A 20,781-nucleotide genomic window follows, 5' to 3' on the forward strand; every position below is an offset into this window, starting at 1 on the left:
AGACATACTAAAATGCATTCGTTATAATAATTAAAGTCACAATTCAAGAAGGCTCCATGAATTCATCAGTTAAATTGTCCGAAATAAAAATTCAAGAACAGCTCATCTTATTAACTAACATAGTATGTAAATCACTTGTTACACTGGTCACTTGGTTTACTTGAAATTGTGAGTTACTGTGTAAGAGTCTCCATTAAAAGGTTATATAGGTTATATAACCTATACTATGTAATGTCACTTCTGCAATAGTGACCTCCTTAAACAGTTACAACCCCATAAGCTATGAAGTTGTCAGTCTCAAGAATATATATGGCCTATGAGTAGCAGAAGAAAGATTTTTTTAGCAACTAACTGAACATACAAGAATTCTGATCCAAGGTTTAAGGACATCTGCAATGTAAGCATATTCAGCTAATGACAATTCAATGCAAGTCTGGGAGCAAAAAAGGGGAAAAGTAAACTGAACTGGTAGCACACAAACCCTAACAACTAACAGATTAACAAGAGATCAGAACTGCGTAGTCAGTGAGTGATGAGCCACCGAAGGAACCACTGAAAGAGTTAAACCAGAACTTTGTAATTGATCAGAAGGTCAAATAAGCATATCAGGCATCTCTAGAGGTGAAAAAAGAAAATTTATCTTAAAATAAGAGGTGAGTGACACTACAGAATTTATTAAGAAATGCTCCAAGGAGATTCTGAGGTTGTGCAAAACTTACTGTGGGATGTTTAGAGGAAGAATCGAAGACGAGAAAAAGACAAAAATCAAGGCAATTCAGGAATGAAAAACATGGGGGAAAATGGGAGAAGGAGATGAAAATAAGCTGGCCGCCTGTGCCTGTTTCTCCATTTAAAAGATTGAAACATTCAGCATACAAGATAAATCCTACCGCCCTCAATACCTCACGAATACAGAGTAAACAATATTAAAAGCTAATCATCATCTGGCATTAACATGTCATTTGACCCACGTTATATTTACACTGGTTAATTAAGTGTGCCCAAACTGAGTCCCTAAAACTGCCTACTGAAAATGACCCCTTCTCTCAGTTAACTATTGATCAACTTCTGGAAGCTCTCTGGAATGGAGTTAGTCATCCTGGGGAAAATCCCTTCCTACATTTCAACAATCTGACAGTTTGACAATAAATTTCTAGAGCTTGCAAGTTTTCTTCAGCTTTTCTTATTCTTTTAGTTATTTATATATTTTTCTTAGTTTTTAATTCTTTACATACAAAAGTATAATATGATATATAATATATAAATACATTATATGAAAATATAAATCTGTTCTATTTTATAATATAGAAAATAATTGATAAAATATAACATATGCTTATATAATAAATATTTATATAGGTATCTATATATAAAAATATTTGAATCTACTTTAAAATAAATAAGATATAACTAAATAACAATTATATGTAATAAATACAATGTGCATGGTATATGATATATACATATGCAGCATAGATGACAGAAGAATAATAAAACCTAAATACTATTAGTCTTAGATTTTAAGTAGTCAGCCAAGTAAAGGAATTTAATTCAGCATATTGTAACTGTTGAACAACCCAAATGACTTTTCTAGTTTGGTGAACACTGTAGTTTTAAGAGAACGGATAAGAAGTAATTACCACTAACACACCTGAAGTGACATTTTGTACTTACTTCGCATAGTCAAAGAGCCTGCTGTCCCAGAGCTGATGATTTCCTCTAGGACCAGAATGGAAGAAACAAGAATCTGTACCATCAAATTTGTTGAGACCATCTTCCGAGTTTTTTGAGGCATGGCTATGCACAACATCCAGCAGAACAGTGATTCCCATTGAGTGAGCAACGTCAATCATTTCTTTCAGGTCATCTGGAGTTCCATAACGGCTATCAGCATGAAATTGCAATGTGTTACGAGTGGTACAATCTGAACTTCAGCTGGCAATACTGAACATTATTCATAAAAACTACGTCAAAGTCAGCAGTTCTTCATCACCTAGTTTCCAGTTGTATGCAATTTATTTGCTCAGCCTCTTAAGCAGCAGCTATTGATTACAACCTGACAATTAAAACATTTTTAACTATAGAGATTACATCCTGCATGCATGCAACATTTTGCAAAAATAGTTTCAAAGTTTTACTCTTCCCTTTTACTCTGCTAATACATCAAAATTCAGTATAAAAGACAATGTATGCAACCTCAAGCTTCTATATTTTACGATTCCTTACTTTGTAAGAGACAAAGATGTACTTATATTACTGAAATAAACTATAATGACTAAAAAAAAAAAAAGTACATTCATGGAAGTCCCCAAAGCATACCATCTTCACTTGTCCTGCTTAGATTTTTGTTCTAGGTACTACACTATTTTCCAACTTGCTTTTCAGTTTTTTTGTCTCCTGTGTCCACCACACATTTCTTTCAACTAATTAAGTCAGTTAAAATTTTCTGTCTACCTAAACTTAGCCCGGTTGCCACTTGAGCTTCACCAAGATGGAGGAAAAATTAAAAAAAAAAAAAAATAAATAAAAAAAAATCACAACATTCAGGTTTATCAGAATTTTGTTAACAATTACCTGAATTTTTTTTTCATCTATTTTAACCCTAGGCCTCAAATCTAAGTACAGTCTGTTAACAAGTGGGGGAAAAGTTCCCACAGAACAAACAGAGCCATGATTTTAATCAAGTTTATTATGAAGAGGTAGCATACAGTTCTGTTTATCATAAGGGAATGACTTACACATAGTGTTTGTTACTGCCAAGAATTCCACAACACAAAACCCATGCATAAAGACAACTGAAACTGAATTAGCCAGAATATGCTATGACAGCTGAAGTTACTTATAACCTCTTTGTACCCTGAAAGAAGTGCTTCACAGAAGAGCCAATCGCTATGTCCAGCTGATTTCAGATTTAAGAGGAAGCCAGAGCAAATACCTAAGCCATTACTTTCTCTTTCCACTAAAATACCTACTTGCAATCACATACATATAGGCATACAGATTTCAATGGATGGAGAGTAACGTAAAAGAACAGAGAAGATGCTGAAGTATTTAAACCTACCTTGATGCTGCAAAGAAGCTTGTGACCTGATAACCAAAACTGGCATAGTATGCATGTTCCATAATAGCCATCAGCTGGACACAGTTATATCCTATAAAAATAGAAGAAATAAAACAAACAACTCCCTGTCTTAACAACATATGTATTCCAGACTTCTCTCCCTTTAGCTGCTTCTAACTCAATGATTAACAACTAAATATTGAGTCTCAAGAAGTAATTTCCACTTAATAGTTAATACTTACATGAACTTCCATTAAAAATGGAACGGTCAGTTTGTCAAGTGATCTATATATAACTAGGTGTATTGAATCTCTGATTTAGAAAACAATAAGTGATACGCAAATATAAACTTAATTTAACTTTGGAATATTAACTATGCCCATCTGCACGTTCTGCAATTCTGCTTCACTTTTGACTGTCGCCGTCAGGGGGCATGGAGATAGTCACTGGCTACATGTACTGTACCTTATGCTCTATGGAATCTTTTTTTACCACTTCAAAAACACTTTTTTCCAACTTAAATTATTACATTCCCCCTCTACAAGAGTCTTCCAAGAAAGACAAGACACAGAAGCAATGTGTTTTTGTTCTGAGTTTACCAAAGAACCAAGGCAGTATAGGAGGGCAGGAGACACACTGTCTGCTGTATCACCTCAGTTAGTTCAGTGCAATATTAAGGGAGGGAAATCTAAAGGGAAAACAACACACTAATGGTGGAGCCACGGTACTTTCCACACATCTTAACCTAAGCTTTCTTTAACATCAGTGAATAAATGCCCCAGATAGCTAGCAAATGAAGACTGAAAGCAAAGAATGACCTTCAGGTTTAATCTATGGTTGTTGAGACTCCCACCACTATCACTTCACTAGTTTAATCAAAATCTTCATTTAATTCTTAAGTTTAGACAAGACACTAGTTTATTTTTTACTGGTTTTGGTTTTAAATTTTACAACTATAAAAGAGTTGCTATTATTATAAGAGAGCTCAGCAATTTGTCAGATTCACTGCTGTTTTATAATTCATACGCATTGCATTATTCTTATTTACAGCATTTTTAAAAATAAACAGCAACACAGCATCCAATTAATCTCATTCGATTTGCTTGCTATTTATTTTGCTATTTGTCATGCACATATTTCTACAAACTATTAATACCTTAGCATTCTTACATACCGATGTCTTTAAGCTTGTCCTAACAAGACATTCCAAACCCAAATCTAATACCCCTTAAAAATACATTAAAAAAAACACCTTAATTCTCACCATGTTTACTTAATATAAGTAAGAACAAACATGAACTAACATTTCAGTATAACCTACTTAAATTTGATATTTCTTTTATTTTGTTTTGTATCAGCCTTTTCATGACATTTCCTTTGCCCAAAGAAAAAATTGTAGGTAAAGCAGTAAGCTTTCATAATTCTGTTAAAGATATTAACCTACTGGAGTGACTAAAATTGTTCAGCAGTGGAGAAAGAGTCACAGTTATGTCATGTAGAATCCAGATTTACTTTTTGTTGAGGGCCCCCAGATGTGCAAACTTCCTTGTTTCACCTGCAAGCTCAAATTTATTGAAGGGCAAGAGCCACATTTTGTGAAACACTGACTCAACAAGTAAACCTACAAGAAAAATCTATGGCTTCTTCAGGTATTCTAGCAAATAATAATAAATAAATAAATAATCAAACAATGCACAAGCACAACTACCATCCACAGAGCTGTCAGCCATGCATGTCACAATTATTTTATAGTTGAGTGTAACAAACCATATTTTATCACAGGGCAGTAACAGTCACCAACTTCCAATATTGTCCATTACAGAAACGGTGCAAATACACCACAGGGAAAAAAATAATTATCAAATAGAAACTGTGGTGAACAGGTTGGCTATGCTTCTTGAAATAATGATGCCAATTGTTTCTTTCATATACCCCCTCCAATATACTAGAGATTCTTTTAGAAAATGCATCCAGATATTACTTTGTCTTTCCTTAGAATCAAGACATACATAAGTAGAACCAATTAAGAACACAGTATTTTCTAAAGACTATGTCAGGAGAACAGGTCCTATTTCAAGGGGAAAGCAAACCACAACAAAAGCAAATTGCCCTGTAGCATTTATCTAGGCTTTTGCAATCACATTTTACTCAAAAATCTGTGGAATGGATTTTAACCTACATATTCTATTTCAGCCTTTTTAAATTTTTTCCATAGATTTCACTTGTTCAGAATTTTAGCTGCTCTAAGAATCTATTTTCACAGTACATGTAATCTGAAAATACAAAAACCTATACAGATGTGATCGTTATATTTTCTAATAAGAAAACAAGCACATAAAAATTATCTTTGCAAGTATCTCTGTTATTACTTACCAAGATCCTTTACTCTAGGTAGTACATTGTATGTGAAGTTTTTATAAGAAGCTACTTTTCCTTCTGGGGAAGCAATCCCTACATGAGATTCATAGATTCTTAGGCTTTTTAATCTCTTGGGTGAAGGATGCTTACGCTATAAGGAAAAAAAAAAAATAGTTGCCGTTAGAATACAACAGCTTGGAAGTGTTGTCACAATGACAATTTGCACAAGATGAAACAATTCAATGTTTGTTTGGTTTTGTTCTCCTCTAAAAGCACAAACATTTCAGAAATAATTAAGTATTCGAAACTGTTAATGTCTATGAAAAGTTATACCAAAACCAGTAAAACACATACGTAAGTGAACAGTGAACAGAAATTACAGGGACAACAAGAAGAAAAAGAAGTTCTGGTTGACAGTTCTTCCCTCTATTTCCAGTGGGCACCTGTCCTATTCATAAAAGGACTTAACTCTCACCAAGGCCTTGTCTGCACCTTAAATGTTCTTGCCTCCTTTTCACTCTAGGTCATAAAGACCAATGTATTTCCAATTACCACCATGTTCCTCCTCTTGTAGAGGAATCTAGTTATCAAACAGCATCATAGACACAGGTTAGGTCACTAAATTCATATGTACTATACACTTAAAATAAGAAAGTTACTCTAGACTAAGTTGTTTTTTTCTTAATAGATTTTTCCATGTGAGTTATCCTTTCTCTGCCAAGAAGATGCCTCATAATTTGAGGTGGGTGCTAATATTTAACTAAAAACAGAGGTTGCAGCACCTCTAATATAGAATACTGTATACTATTTTATAGTGAAAAAACCAAGAAGTGTAACAATATGAAATAACATCACTTAGTCTGCGGTTTATGAATGCTCTCCCAAGATATTTTTCATACATCATATAAAGGTGTCCCTCCCTTAACAGCAGTGCATGAGAAATAAGAGGGCTTTAAAATTAATAAACAGATTTTCCTGATACAATGAAACTAGGATTTGACTGAAGTGTAAGCACCTTGATTCTGAAAGCTTTATCTGACTTCATATGCCACTGACTTATTACTGGAGAACTGAACTTTGTATTTGGAGAACTGAACTGTATACTGGAGAACTGAACTATGTATTATCATACTTAAGCCCAGTTCTGATAATTCCCTGCAATACCAGGAAGGTGCCTAGCCCTGGAATAGTAACTGAGCTTGCCTAGCATGTGGGAAACCAAGTTTAGTATATCACTTTGACAGGTAGTTATTTGGGGGGTGAAGTGATTGAGAGGAGCCCCATGGAGAAGGACTTGAGGGTACTGGTGGATGAAAATCTGGACATGAGCCACCAATGTGCACTTGCAGCCCTGAAAACCAATTGTATCCCGAACCCCATCAAAAGGAGCATGGTCAACAGGTTGAGGGAGGTGATTCTGCCCCTCTGCTCTGCTGAGACCCCACCTCGAGTTCTGCATCCAGCTCTGGAGCCCTCAGTACAGGAAAGACATGGACCTGTTGGAGAGGGTCCAGAGGAGGCCACCAAGTTGATCAGAGGGCTGGAACACCTCTCCTGTGAGGACAGGCTGAGAGAGTTGGAGTTGTTCAGCCTGGAGAAAGCTCTGGAGGGACCTTATTGCAGTCTTTCAGTACTTAAAAGAGGCCTGTAAGAAATATGGTGATACGCTTTTTAGCAGAGCCTCTTAAGACAGGCAAGGGGTAATGGTTTTAAACTGAAGTGGGAGAGGAGATTCAGTCTAGACATGAGGAAGAAGTTTTTTTTACAATGAGGGTGGTGAAACACTGGCACGGCTTGCCTAGAGAGGTGGCAGATGCCCCATCCCTGGAGACTTCCAAGGCCAGGCTGGACGGGGCTCTGACCAACCAATCTAGTTGAAGATGTCCCTGCTCACTGCAGAAGCTTGGACTAGATGACCTTGGAAAGTCCCTTCCAACCAAAATTATTCTATTCAATGATTCTATGATTCTATATATTGAATGGGAGACTGAAAAAGTAGCTCGGAAACATCCACCATTAAATCACTTGTTTCTGTCAAAGCCATGAATAAAAACCCTTCACTTCTCAAGTAGCTATTTTAACTAGTTTGCTACCCTCTTTTGTGGAACATTTTTTTTTTTTTTTTATTCTTCCAAACAGGGATACAAAGATGACACAATACACAGTTTTATACACCTTTAAAAACTAATACTTGAGAGCCTTACTATATATGACAGTGGTGGATTCCAATGTACCCAATCGTAATTCACTTTGTCTTCATCACGGACTACATATCTTGCCCAAGGTGAAATACGATAGAGGAGTTCGCCGTTTTGAGCACGAATCACCACCTATAAAATAACCGCAACATATGCATGCAGTCACATATAACTCATACAACATCTCCTATCTAAACCGTAGCAGAGAATGAAATAGTATGCTACACAGAAATTTAATTTAAAGAACACACACAAATATACAATGCAAGTCAAGACAGGGAAGAAAGAATGACCCTGTTCACAGAGATGATTTGCAAAGGGATAGTAAACCAGGCATGCCAGACACAGGAATGATGCTCACAAGCAGGAACTGAAAGGTGAAGATATATATGGAAGCTTGATATAAATAATAGGAGAAAGAACCTTCCCAAATAGATTACCGTTAGGTTCCCTAATTTGCCCTGTCATTGCTATTTCTTTGCCACGTTCTTATAAATTTAAACAGACATGCAGTGTAATGCCATCAGGATGAGAACTGTCATTTGTTTACTTGGTAAATGATCTAGTAAGCAGATTTTAATAACTTAATTCCCTTTCATTTTCTACACTCTGTGAGTCCTGACCAATATCATATAGACCAGAACCACACATCAACAGAAGAAACAGGACAATTTTCAGGTCAAGAAGTAAGAGTAAAATTTAAATTGCTGGGTTTCTTCTGCTTCCTTTCAATTTTTCTTTATTGTATCATTAGAATGATGAAGGCATTAAATATTATTATTTTACATCTCATATTTGGTTTCCTCTATTTTACAATTACATGAAAAAGGACCATTCTTTTCAGTTTCTTCAAGAAGCTCATAGAACTTCAGAAGAAAGAGTAACCAAACACAAGAAACCTAGGAGTTCTTTTGGAGTATTATAATTTTTCACAACAAAAGCAAAACTGAAATAATTACTAGGATAATGTTGTACCATGATCTTGCAGAAGACATTTTATTTGAGGAGTTGATGATCTTGAACAGGCCACCTTTTCTCTATTGAGTAATTAATGTAATCTATGACTTACAAAATACTCTTGGAGAAGGGTCTGAGAACCAAGGAGTGGAAGGTAGTGTTGCTGACTAGAAGAGCGTTGCATGTTTAGGAGCTAGGGATGACAGGTCCATGCGGTGTTGCACACCTCTCTTGGTTGCAGGACAACCTCAGCCACCTCAGCATAACAGAGGGGCCCTGAATGATCAAAAGGCAGAGCTTCTCTCCAAGGACAGGATCTGCTCCACATTGTAGGCCACAGGGAAATCTACCAGGACACTGGCGAATAACAAACTTTGGCAGAGCCCTCTGTGCTTGAAGGTGACTTGCTCGCTATCAGTATTCCTTCTCTTATTCTGTCAAATCAAAGCACCTATCCTATGAAGCCAGTTGTTGCCAGGCCTTTCTTCTTGAGATGCAGAAAGAACTCTACTCCCTCTCTCTCACCTCACTGCCAGCAGAAGAAACAGCACTCTGGTTTTACTTGGTATTTCAGCTGCCATTAAAACACTAATACAAGAGGTTTGCAGATTTAGAACCCAGAGATGTACAAGCAAGTGAAGTCCTGAAATTCTTCATTCCATTTTTGGTTTGGTTCTTGGTTTGGGGATGGGGGGGCAGGGCAGGGGATGTGTGATATGTTGCAAGGAAATTTCTGAACACCATAAGAAGCCTCAAATGAAAAGGGGTGGGGCATCTGAGTTTTTGTGTGTTGTGTTGTTTTTTGTTTGTTTGATTGGTTTTTTGAGACTAACCATCTAAAGAGAAAAAAAAAATAGGAAAAAGTTATTGAAAACACTGTACTGTTGCATGGAAAATTTCTTCTGTCAACTGTGCTAGCAAAGCTGGCCAAAAGGATATTTTTACAAGTTATATCAACACTATGAAGATATTCCTGGCTGATAGCATTGAAAATTTGCAAGTTGCTATTAAAATAATAAAAGTCTCTTCATTCTTATATCACACTTCCAATGATGCTTTTGCTTGTTTTATTAACCTGTCCTAATTTACCCATCACAGAAACAAGATAATGGCATATAATAAGCATATCTAGCTACTTATGTTAGCATTCCTTTTTCTCTAATATTCTAGTAGGGCAGGCATATTTTATTTTCAGAAATATGAGGTAATTAATCTAAATTCAGAACATTAATTAGATGGAGTACTGGTTTAATCCAAAGATGCTACCGGTAGGGGAAAAATTTTATTATGAAATACTGAAACCAGTCATGCATATTCTTTAATTTAATCCATTAAATGCTTGAGAAAAACAGATATTAGAAACACAGGTAGATGAAGAACCAGTTATTTCACTTTCTTAGCCCATACTTTCACAGTTACACCGTACATGTGTAACATCTCTGCATTCCATCCATCTGAAATCAAGTAAGAACTCCTGTTGTTCCATAATTACTCAAATTGACCATATTTCCTCAATCCCAAGGCATCAGTGCACTTGATTGACCAGTTTTCCAGAAGCCATTTTAATTAAGTACTATTTTTGTTTTTATTCAAAGCATCTATCAGGTCAAGTTTATTCATAAGACTTTTCAGGGACTGAGGGACCTTTACGGGAACTTGTAAGAGTTCCTATCAACTTTCACAGCCAGAATTCTAATAGCTACAAATAAAACTCCTGAGAAGCAGAGGCATACATGTATTTCTCACGTATTATAAGAGCGACAATGTAGAGCCATAAACAGGTGGTGCTGATGTACCATTTCCTGCAAAAGCTGGGTTTACATACTTAACAGTATTAAGAGTAACAGACTTAAGCGTCTCCTCTATTTTAAGGTTCACAGTCTAAACCATTTCTGGTTTAAGTTTTTATTTTCGAACAACTTCACTTTCAGTTTTATTACACAAAGATATAAGAAACCTCCCATGCTTTAGAGAAAAAACACATCCAACACTTGAAATCATACAATTTAACCATGCAAATGTCAGAAAATGTCTAAAAAAGTGGGGAGAAAGAAAGTGTATTTGTTGCCTTCTTCACAGTATACAAGGAATATTTTCCATATATATTTATACAGCCATGCCTGTATTGGGTAGAACCTGAATGTAACAGTAGAATTCTCAGTTTTCTGCATGTGTTGCTCTCATTTTTTAACATCATGTGCTGTGCACAGGGAAAGCATAGTCAAAAGGAACATAGTTAACTCATAAAAAGAATGACTACTACACTTAAAGCTGGTAAAGTTGAATCTCATTCTCCTCTGGTTCACAAGCACACAGCCAACATAGTTTCCTTAGACCTCTATCATGTGATCCCTAATGATTTCAATTCTCATTTCCTATGCTCACTTAACCCTTTCCTTAGTTTTAAGGGAACCCCATTTACTGAATCTTTCTTTTCCTTAATTACCAAGCTTTATACTCAATCAACTTCCTATTCCTCTCTCCTAGTATTGTAGACAGTAGATTAAAAATTACAAGTAGAAAGACTTCAAGTAACATTTTATAAAGTTTCTTGAAACAGAACTCTCACATAATCATGTTGAGCTGAGGCATAAGCAAAACTGCAAAAGTTGAATGGCAGCCCAAAACAAATAGCAATTCAGCCCAAGTGTGACAAAAATAACTCTAAAGGCAACAGTCCAACAGCTTTCATTCCCTTATTTGCTTTGGCATTTCTTGAAACAATTACAGATGGGAAAAAAAAAAGTTGTAATAAAAGGGGTAACAATACAAAGCACATAGGCAAAACTGAAAGACAGATAAACAATTCTCGCTCCACTCACCCCAAACTATTTCTTGTGGTACATTTTCTGTAGTGTTCAGATATAAAAAGTAGTGCCATGTATGCTCTGCACCTGCAGCTGCAGGTTATATACATGCATAAATAATATTGAATATAGTCATCATACAACCCTTTTGACAAAGTAACTATGAGTCTTATTAGCAGATACCATATTTTTGCTCAAAATTTGCCTTTTTTCTTTCATTTTACAACTACTTTTTAAAGTTATGATGCATAACCTAAGCTAGCTACCACTTATCCCATCAACATTTTATAGCTGAATTTATGTTTTCTATTTAACTCGACCATTATCTCTAAAGAATGCATATACATACGCATAATATGTACCAAACAGCACTTTGTCATTAGTATGTTTTCATATTACAGTTATGTACCTGCATTATGGCTTACCCTTGGCTTTCTTCAGCTTTGTGATTCAAGTCACTTTTTAAACACTTACCAATATGAACTATGATAAAATTATCGCAGAGAAGCAATGCTGATCATTACACAAAACACTCCAACAAGAGGACAAGTGCAGGAAAAAAAGGAAATCCAAGCTTCCTAGGCAAAAATAATACATCTTCCTCAGTTTGCGTGCTTAAAACAAACTATTAAGTAATAGCCAAACTAATTTAAGAAGAAAGAAGTCAACATAGCAAAAGTTAAATTTATACTGTCCAAATTCAGGATGACAGGAAAACAAACAATACCAGGAAACAGATTAAGAGATCTTGCCTCCACCTACAGTAAACACTTGTCAGAAACATAAACCAGTAGTATGTTACTATCAAACTGCATAATTCTTGGGCACCATAACACTTTTTCTAAGAGGAGAGATGGGGAGTCCCTTACAACAGCTGACCTATTATACATTTCACATTTAGAACTTTGTACCAAAGTCATTTTCTTATTTACTCATAGTTTTCATGCTGGCTTACCCCTTGAAAATTTCTAACACAGGACTCAAGTTAATCATGCAGAATTTTCCTACATTAACACTAGACACAGCTCAACTGAATAGGGCTTTTTTTGTTCCTCCCTCCCACCCCCCGCTTTGAATGGTAAATAAATTCACAAAATATGTAAAAACTCGAATTCCTTGATGACCTTAGAAACCAGAATCATGTGACATTCAAAGTGAAATATCAGTATAAGTACATGTAAATAAATGCCCTCACACAAATAAGCAAATGTCAGAAAGAGACAGAATGAAAACATCCTTTAAAATTTCTCATTAAGAAGTCAATTTATTCTAAAAATGGGCATGGCATAGCAACACAATTCCTATAAGAACAACTGTAAAATAATGAAAAGTGAAGAGCTTAATATAAGCTCCTCATCCTCTGTATGTAAAAGTTAAAAAACCATGGTTTGTTTGCATTTTCCATTACAGGGGTTTTAGGTGCATTTTCAACATTTCCATCTGAAATGTTCAGCACACTTTAAGTTTAGCATCTGGGACCACTGTAATTAGTGCAGCGTAATTCAGAAATAAGCACACCCAAGGTAGTGAAAAGATGCCCTGGTAACCCAAGGTTTAAGGCATCAGCGCTGTTGAAGTGATTACTTTTGAAGTGAGAACTTTCAGATGTGAATAAAAATCACCAGAACAACTGAAACAGATAGTTGTAATAAGAGCAAATGTATAACGAACAATGGCTGATTTTGCAAGTATGTAAGAACTGGTGTGCAAAGGTGAATTTACATTTCTAAAATGCTGGAATGCTGCAAGACAAAGCAGGGCCTAAATCTCACAAGACCATCAGTATCAAAGTGACAATGTGTTCCGTGTCTGTCCAACTAGAGTATACGGAATTTATGAAATGGGGAGTAAGCTTCAGGATAAAACTAAGTACAGTGTTTACAGCTGTATTTTGATAACGTTTAAAACTCTCAAAAGCAGTTTATTACAGTTAAGGAGAAACCATCACTCTGAAGGCAGTCTAGTGCCATACAGAAAAGGCAATAACATGCTGCAGCAATTCAGAAGCTGAAATAGGTTTCATTTAATTTAATGGTGCTTCCAACACAGGACAAGTGAGATTCAGTGGCCTCAATTTTCTGAGGCACCCAAGAGCCTCAAAACTTTTCAGTATCCCACTATTCTGCCTTTCCAAAACAGCATGAGTCTTCCATATCAGCTACAGCACATCTGCCAACCCCTCCTGGATGTCTCAGAGTACTGAAAGGAAAACTTGGCACTTACGTTCAGGCAACTTTCAACCTACTGTGACCCAGTAAAATTTGTTGTCTTTTCATGAAAAGCCACACATTTTTCTTAAATTATCTATTAAAAAAAAAGTCTGACAATTTTTCAAGTCTAACATTTATAAAAATTTAGTCACAAATACAAATTTAGATAAACTGCAAACCCATGTGTAAAATGGAGTTTAGTACAGTTGTGCTGTTGTTATGACAGATGAAACCGTGCAGTCACAGGCTATAAAACATCACATTTAAAATTAATATGTTGATGACTATTCCCTTTCTATCTTTTTTTGTGTTTGCATCCCTTCATCTTCTCTTCCCACTCCTTTCATTTAGCTACCTCATCTTCCAGTAGACACATACACAGATCTTCAGAACAATGTGGGAGAATAATTCAAATGACAGTCGTACACAAGAACAGACAATTTCTTTGCCCAGCATTTGCTCCTTTAGCTTTCAGTCCCTGCATCTAAAGTTGACTTTAATTCCATGTGTGAGAATTTTATTCAATTATGAGGTATTCCCCTAAGTCATCTGCTTCTGTATCTACTGATGATGACACAGAGTCAAACATTGGTAATAAAAATAAGCCATGCTGCCTTGATAATTCTTTATTTTTCAGATATTTAATTTAAAACTAGCATCTGACTTCCCCCCCCCCCCCCCCCCCAAGAATTAAGAATGATTTTTTGTGGTTCAGGAAATTTGTTATATGATGGTTTATCATTTATATTTGAGTTGCGAAGAAGAAAGTGAGGGGGTGATAACTAGATAACTGATGAATATATGCAAGCCAATAAACTACTATGAAACACTATATTATTATTTCATTACTCTAACAGCTTGAAAGCACTTGGAATGATTGTTGGTATATGTGACTTTTAATACAACAATGAAATTAAATTGGCCATCAAACCAACAATAGCTGCCATAATGAGAGACTTTACTAGCCCTAATATAAATATGGAAATCTCAGTGACTTCTTATTTATAAGGGCAATAAGCTATTACTTCTATATTTTACAATTTACAGTATTTCATTAGCTTCATATTCATTCATTTCTGAGACAAGATTATCCAAGTGTAAAGCCACAAGAACATAGGTGGAAATACCACCTCATCTTAAGTGACATGCACCTCATCTGAAAGTCAGTTTAACCTAAGACCTAAAAGCATGACAGAGTCAGGTCCTACAGAGTTTCTAGGAAGCTTGGGTTAGATGCTGCAATAACATAACCAGGTTTTCCCACTACGTGAAATTTATTAGAAATTAAACATCAAGGTATTTGCCTTCCTCAGTTGGTTTAAGAGTGCACAGGGAAGGAAAACAACTATTTGTACACAAATATCATTTTTAGTATAGTACTGTAGACAAAGTTTTCATTTTTACTTTAGAAAAAACAGGGTAACTGAGAGAATGAATTACAAGTTTATAAAAATACAAAAGAATCTGAACCAATTAATCTCTCCAAAACTTTATACTCAGGACATTACTGCTTTAAGAAAACCTGGTCTTAGATTCCATTTCATAAATATAGTTCATTTTCGAACTTAGTTCCTGCATTCTTAAATTGTTCATCCTTTTCTCAACCCCCTCAAGTTGCTACAGAAATAGAGAAGTTTTACTGCCAGTTGAAAATACCTTTCCCAGGATAGAATATACAGTTCTGATGATCTTTTGCCAGTGGATGACATAAATTGAACCCATTTACAGAATTAAATAAAATCACATCACCTGTCCTGCCTTCCCCCCCCCCCCCCCCCCCCCCCCCCCCCCCCCCACAGAAAGCCACAGGGCAACTGTTACCATTCTATTTCTACAGGTCATACTGGCTTGTGAGACAAGCACTAGAATCTAGAGGCTATGGTTTTTTATGTTTGGTTCTTTAATACATGGGACCACAGCAGAACAATTTTTGGTAAGGTAATGTAACTTGCTGCAGAACCCAGGACCAGAATTCAGAGTTCCTTGCATGACACAGTTTGCTTTAAAAAAGATTTAGATAAAAATACAAAAGCCTGACAAAAAAATGCAGACAGAACAGCAGTGTTAAAAGCTTTATTCAGGAATTGTCTCATTCAACCTGACAGATTTTAGAGACTAGATAAAACATTTTCCTCTTTAATAGCCTCAGAAATAGAAGGCCAGGAATGAGGAAGCAAACACAGCTTCTTCACTAGTACCTATTTCTTCTTGCTGCTGCACAGCCCTGCCTAATGAAGCTCAGGAGAGGCAGCAAGGAGAAAGAGGGATCAGTTGTTCAACACTTCGGCTTCCCCAGCCAGGAGTACCTTCCCAAATGGACCCTCCACCCAAGTAAGTGGGAAAGGAGGCATGGAAAACAGATATTTACAGAGTTCACCTTCCAGTGTAAAACTTTACCACAGTCTGTTCCGACTGCTCCAAATAACCAATTAATCACGTCTGTATGTCAAGGTGCTTGCAGTCACTTAAGTTATTACTGAGAAATGAATTGAGTATAAACCTTGAAAAGAAGTCTTGGAAAGAATGGACGGCGTGTTGCTTCTGCCAGGCTGTTCTCCCTAAACTGCAAACCAGTTACACGAGAAGGAAAAAGTAATCGAACGCTCTAGTCATATTACTCCAAGTCTCCTTCTCTTTTTTCTCCACATCAATTTATGATCACAGTCAAAAATAACGCAAGTCAAAACAAAGTGATCTCCTCTGTTTGTTGCAGTGATTGTTGTTGTTTTCCTTCCAAACAATTTTCTGGCAAAGAAATCTCCTAAAGGGGAAACAAGCATTTAAACCAAATACTGAAAAAAATACTCCTTAGCTACTAGACACCTAGTAATACTTCTCAGGTAGTTTACACATTTACCAAAGTTCTGTAGAGGAATCTGTGTAGTTCAGAAGCCAACGGGAGAGGGGTCTATTTGCTATGCAGATTATTTTTCCGTAAATAATCACATCAGCTATTAGACTCTAAACTTATTAGCATTATTAAATATTTGTTCACAATTCTCTCTTCTTTCCCCTTCTCACCCGAAGAAAGAAAATATATTAAAAAAAAAAACAAAATACGAAAGAATCAAAAGCCTATCTTCAAAATGCAAGTCATGAAGTCATGCCTTGATTTTCCAAAAGAGGGAGATATAGCTCCATTTGTGAATTAAACATTTCAATTGCAGTGAATAATCTAAAAAAAAAAAATTTAACTGGTTTACTAGATCAGCTTAAAAAGGAAAGCTTTTGGTCTTCTTTCCATTCCATGCTTCTCTTAGGAAACTCAGAGGAATTAGTAAATACTACAAAAGATACCAAAAATACTATATTATCTATTTTAATATTAAAAAACCTCAAAAAATGGAGACCAGCCTAGTATTATGAAAACTTCTGTGCAGACAGAGATAAAAATACCATAGGAAAAACAAACTGTTAAAATCCAGGAAACCATAAGAGAGTTGTTAAAAATAAAAGCAATATCATATGGAAACATTCCCAATAGATTTCAAACAGGTACAAGTGTAGAGACAATACTTGGTTTAATCATCATGAACAATCCTATATGTCCACGGATTTTGACAGGAAGAAATAATAAGCTTTGTAAGTATTAGCTACACGAAGACAGCATTTTAGGTATTGAGAGACAACCAGTTTATTTTTTTACAAATACCACTTGTATCTGTGCTGCAGGACAGGATTCAAACTTTTCTTTCAGCCAAGAATCCAGATCTTGAAAACCTTTTTCAAAATCAGATTCATATAAGTCAAAGCAAAACCAGAATCCACACAATACATAGTTCAAGAAATACTTTTTTCCCCACTGTGACTCAACTAGAATCAAGTTACAAAACACCAGTGATGCAACTCAAAGACTATAAAAAATTATATGCATAATATAGAAGTATTCATATATGTATTACAGAACTGAGAGGCTTAAGGTAGGAGAGCACAGCTTGAAAAGCAACCATAATAATAAAGCACATTACACACATAAGTAACTTATTAGAGTTGTTTCAAGCGATGTCAAGTAGAAAAGAAGCTGTTGAAGTACGTAATAGGGGCACCCAAGCATTAAGTATTACTTATCCTCAACTATTAAGTGTTTGTATGAAGGACAACTGCTGCATAATGCACCTTGCAGTTGGGTAGCTGTGGCACAGCACTCTTACTGTTTGATGCTCTCTTTCACAGCTGCTTCTAGCTGACAGCAAAACGTCTTTTGGAGATGAGGCAAGTCATGCTCAACACCTCGGCTTCCTGCAACAAACTCCCACAGCATCTTATAAGTGGGGTAGCCTACAGCCCCAAATGGGCCTTCCACTGTCCCTCCTGTTGCTATTGCCTCCCTGCTCAAAAACTGCAGAGTCCCTAACACTGTAGGTGACACTCTCTTTTGGGGATAATAAAAAAGTGCAGAGAACTGTGATGTCCTCCCTCTTTCTGAGGCTGTCTGTCATGGATGAGCTTGCCTGAGCCTCTGCACTCATTGTTAGGCACATCAGCAGGTGCTTTCTCACATTCTAAAGTAGCATACTTTGAATACTTTATCATAATGCCTCAGAGAAGTCCTCAAACAGCTCCTGTGTTGGACATGGTGCTAGTACAGATTCCACCTGAGAGGACCTGGGCATCCACAGTGTCAAGTCCATTAGAATACTAAAGTTTATTTTCCACTTTCTCCTTGAACTATAATCTTCTCCTAACATTATAGAAAAATACAGCTGAAAATTTGGAAGTACGTACCAGCAAGTCACACTGAGAAGAGCATCAGAAGCTTTACCTAACTAGTGACCCTATCTTCTAAACAAAAACAATTCTCCCAAAATCCACAGCCACATTCATATATACTTAACATGGGTTCTGACTTTAAATTCCACTTCAAGACACTGTCTTCTTTAAAAATTCTCTCCCTTTACCTCTAAAAAAGAAAAAACACTTTTTGTTTTAACACATACCTCATATAAATTGAAACAATTAGTCTTCTGTATGGATAAACCAAAAGGAAAATATTTTTAAATGGCAAAACCACCTACTAAAGAACAGTGCAATCATCAAATCACAGGAGAACTAAGCCTGCCAAAATAACCAAGCATAATTCTGAAGTACTGAGCTCGGTCTGCAAGCAAAGGCTCCAAAGAGCAACAGCCTGTTGCATTACAATTCTTCGTCACTGCTACAACCTCTCCTATGAGTCCACAAGTAGTTGCACATTGTTTACCAAATCCAAACAGGCAAAGTTGAGAGATCATTAACCTCCCAAAGAGATAGCAACTCTTCCTGCTAGTAAACATAACCTGTAGCCCACAGAAGTCTATGGTAACTTGCTGAAGGGTCATGGCTCACAATCAAGCAATGAAACAGGGAGGGAATTGCCATAGATTTAACTAATGCTTTACTTTCCATTCAGCACCACTGATGTCTAGAAGTGTATATGCTAGATGACTTAAATCCTGTTCCCTAAAGTTAACAATGCTAGGAATGTCATATCTGCTCCTTCTTGCATACAAGTTACACACCACTATGCTGCAGAATGTTTGTTTCATTCACTGTTCAACTCTGTGGACCTGGTGATATCTTTTTTTTCCATCCTACAGACCACTTAAGACACAAAATTCAAGTGAAATGGAACTTATGAGAGGCTATGAGCAAGGATATTCCTTCTCCCCTCAGCTGGGTTGAAAACAAGAAACATTACAAGTATTTATATCTTTACCTGTAAGAAACCAGTGAACACTTCTTCAGGAAGTTTCCTGTTGAAATAAAGTTTCACAGTTCTGCTAGGGATACCTGGGACTCCCTCTTTCTAATAGCTGTCTTACTGCCCAGAACCTTTTTACATCTTATGTTACAGAAAACTCACCACATCTTTAACACTTCTATACCTAGCATCCTAACCACCAGTTTGTTATCCAATTATTAAAAAGTTTCCTGGGTTTTCACATTCTCATTAAAAACGCCTTCACATTTTGACTGCAGAGTGCTTGACATTCATGAGACCTGAACTTGAAGCCAGCCTGATGCTCTGCTGCTGGACTTTCACATCAGTCAGGTCAGCTGCAACACCATCTACTTCATCAGCAACAGTAATTACACTTGATGAATTTCACTAACAGTAGTTCCCTGACACTGATTAACCTCTCTGCTCACCATATTTGATTCCTTTTCAAGGTTTACAAGTTAAACACAGAGCATGCAGATCTACGAGGAGTATAGGATACAGTAGTAAAAACTGTATGGATGAATAGTTACCTTCTAATCATGATTAATCTGTTACTATTCTGACTCACAGAAGTTCCTCCTTTGCACCCTTTAATATTAAAAAGGCTTATGTATTTGGACTGGAAAACTACTCAAAACCAATAGTAGTGAACTTGTAAGATATTTTGTACAGATTGACAAAAAAAAGTGACTGTTATCCATGTCCGTCCCAATTTTAAATTGGCCTTGTCACCTTTAACTGCTGTTCAGCAATCTCTGAACCCACTCAAATATACAAGAGTCTGGAATATCAAACAAGAATATAGTGTAAATATGTGCAGAAAATATCAAACCTAATTGCCTCATTACAAGACACTCCCTCAAAAAGCTATACATTTTACCATTTAAATACATATACATGCACACATTTCTAGATACATGTGTGTGAAGGAGGAAAGGCTATAGATTTAGCAAATTATGGCATACAGAGTTTTAAAAACATTTCCACCATTTTCTGAGGTGACCTTTCCATGGAAAATTTACATTATTTGTTCCCTGAGCAATATATGATCAGTTATGCTGGCATACACAAAAATTATGAAGGCTGCTACAGTACCTAGAAATGACCTCTTAAAACCCAAGCAAAATTAACTACAAAGCAGGATTTTTTTTATTACCTACACCTAATTACACAAAAGCTGTCTGAGAAAGCTACCCCTTTTTAGTTCACTCATATGGCTTAAAAAATGTAATAAGAAACCAAAAGAAAATAGTAACTGATATTTTACAGACAACCTCTTAATCTTTACCTTGTTCTTGGTAAAAGTTGCTTTACAGAGGCATGTCAGCCATCCTGACTCTTACCTCCATAACACAAGAGAAATAAGCCAGAATCACATTAAACTAGTTGCAAGAACGTACAAGTGATATTTAATTGCAGAGTGTTATAATTTCATGCATTTACCCAGCATATTGTCAGATATATTTATTAGCATATAAAACTCTTGTTC

At 36.1% G+C, this 20,781-nt stretch overlaps 1 protein-coding gene across 3 annotated transcripts in view; it reads right to left on the reverse strand.

The window, feature by feature from the left end:
- GBE1 (1,4-alpha-glucan branching enzyme 1) overlaps nt 1–20,781 on the reverse strand; it is a 160,778-nt gene that overhangs the window by 87,492 nt on the left and 52,505 nt on the right. For all 3 annotated transcript variants that reach the window (XM_065064564.1, XM_065064555.1, XM_065064572.1), the window contains exons 4-7: nt 7,624–7,749; nt 5,435–5,570; nt 3,062–3,152; nt 1,675–1,884 (exon numbers count right to left, since the gene is read on the reverse strand). In XM_065064564.1, coding sequence (XP_064920636.1) covers nt 1,675–1,884; nt 3,062–3,152; nt 5,435–5,570; nt 7,624–7,749 — 563 coding nt within the window. The remainder of the gene's footprint in view (nt 1–1,674; nt 1,885–3,061; nt 3,153–5,434; nt 5,571–7,623; nt 7,750–20,781) is intronic.

Source organism: Columba livia, chromosome 1 (genome assembly GCF_036013475.1).
Source record: "Columba livia isolate bColLiv1 breed racing homer chromosome 1, bColLiv1.pat.W.v2, whole genome shotgun sequence".
In the NCBI taxonomy this organism is placed as follows: domain Eukaryota; kingdom Metazoa; phylum Chordata; class Aves; order Columbiformes; family Columbidae; genus Columba; species Columba livia.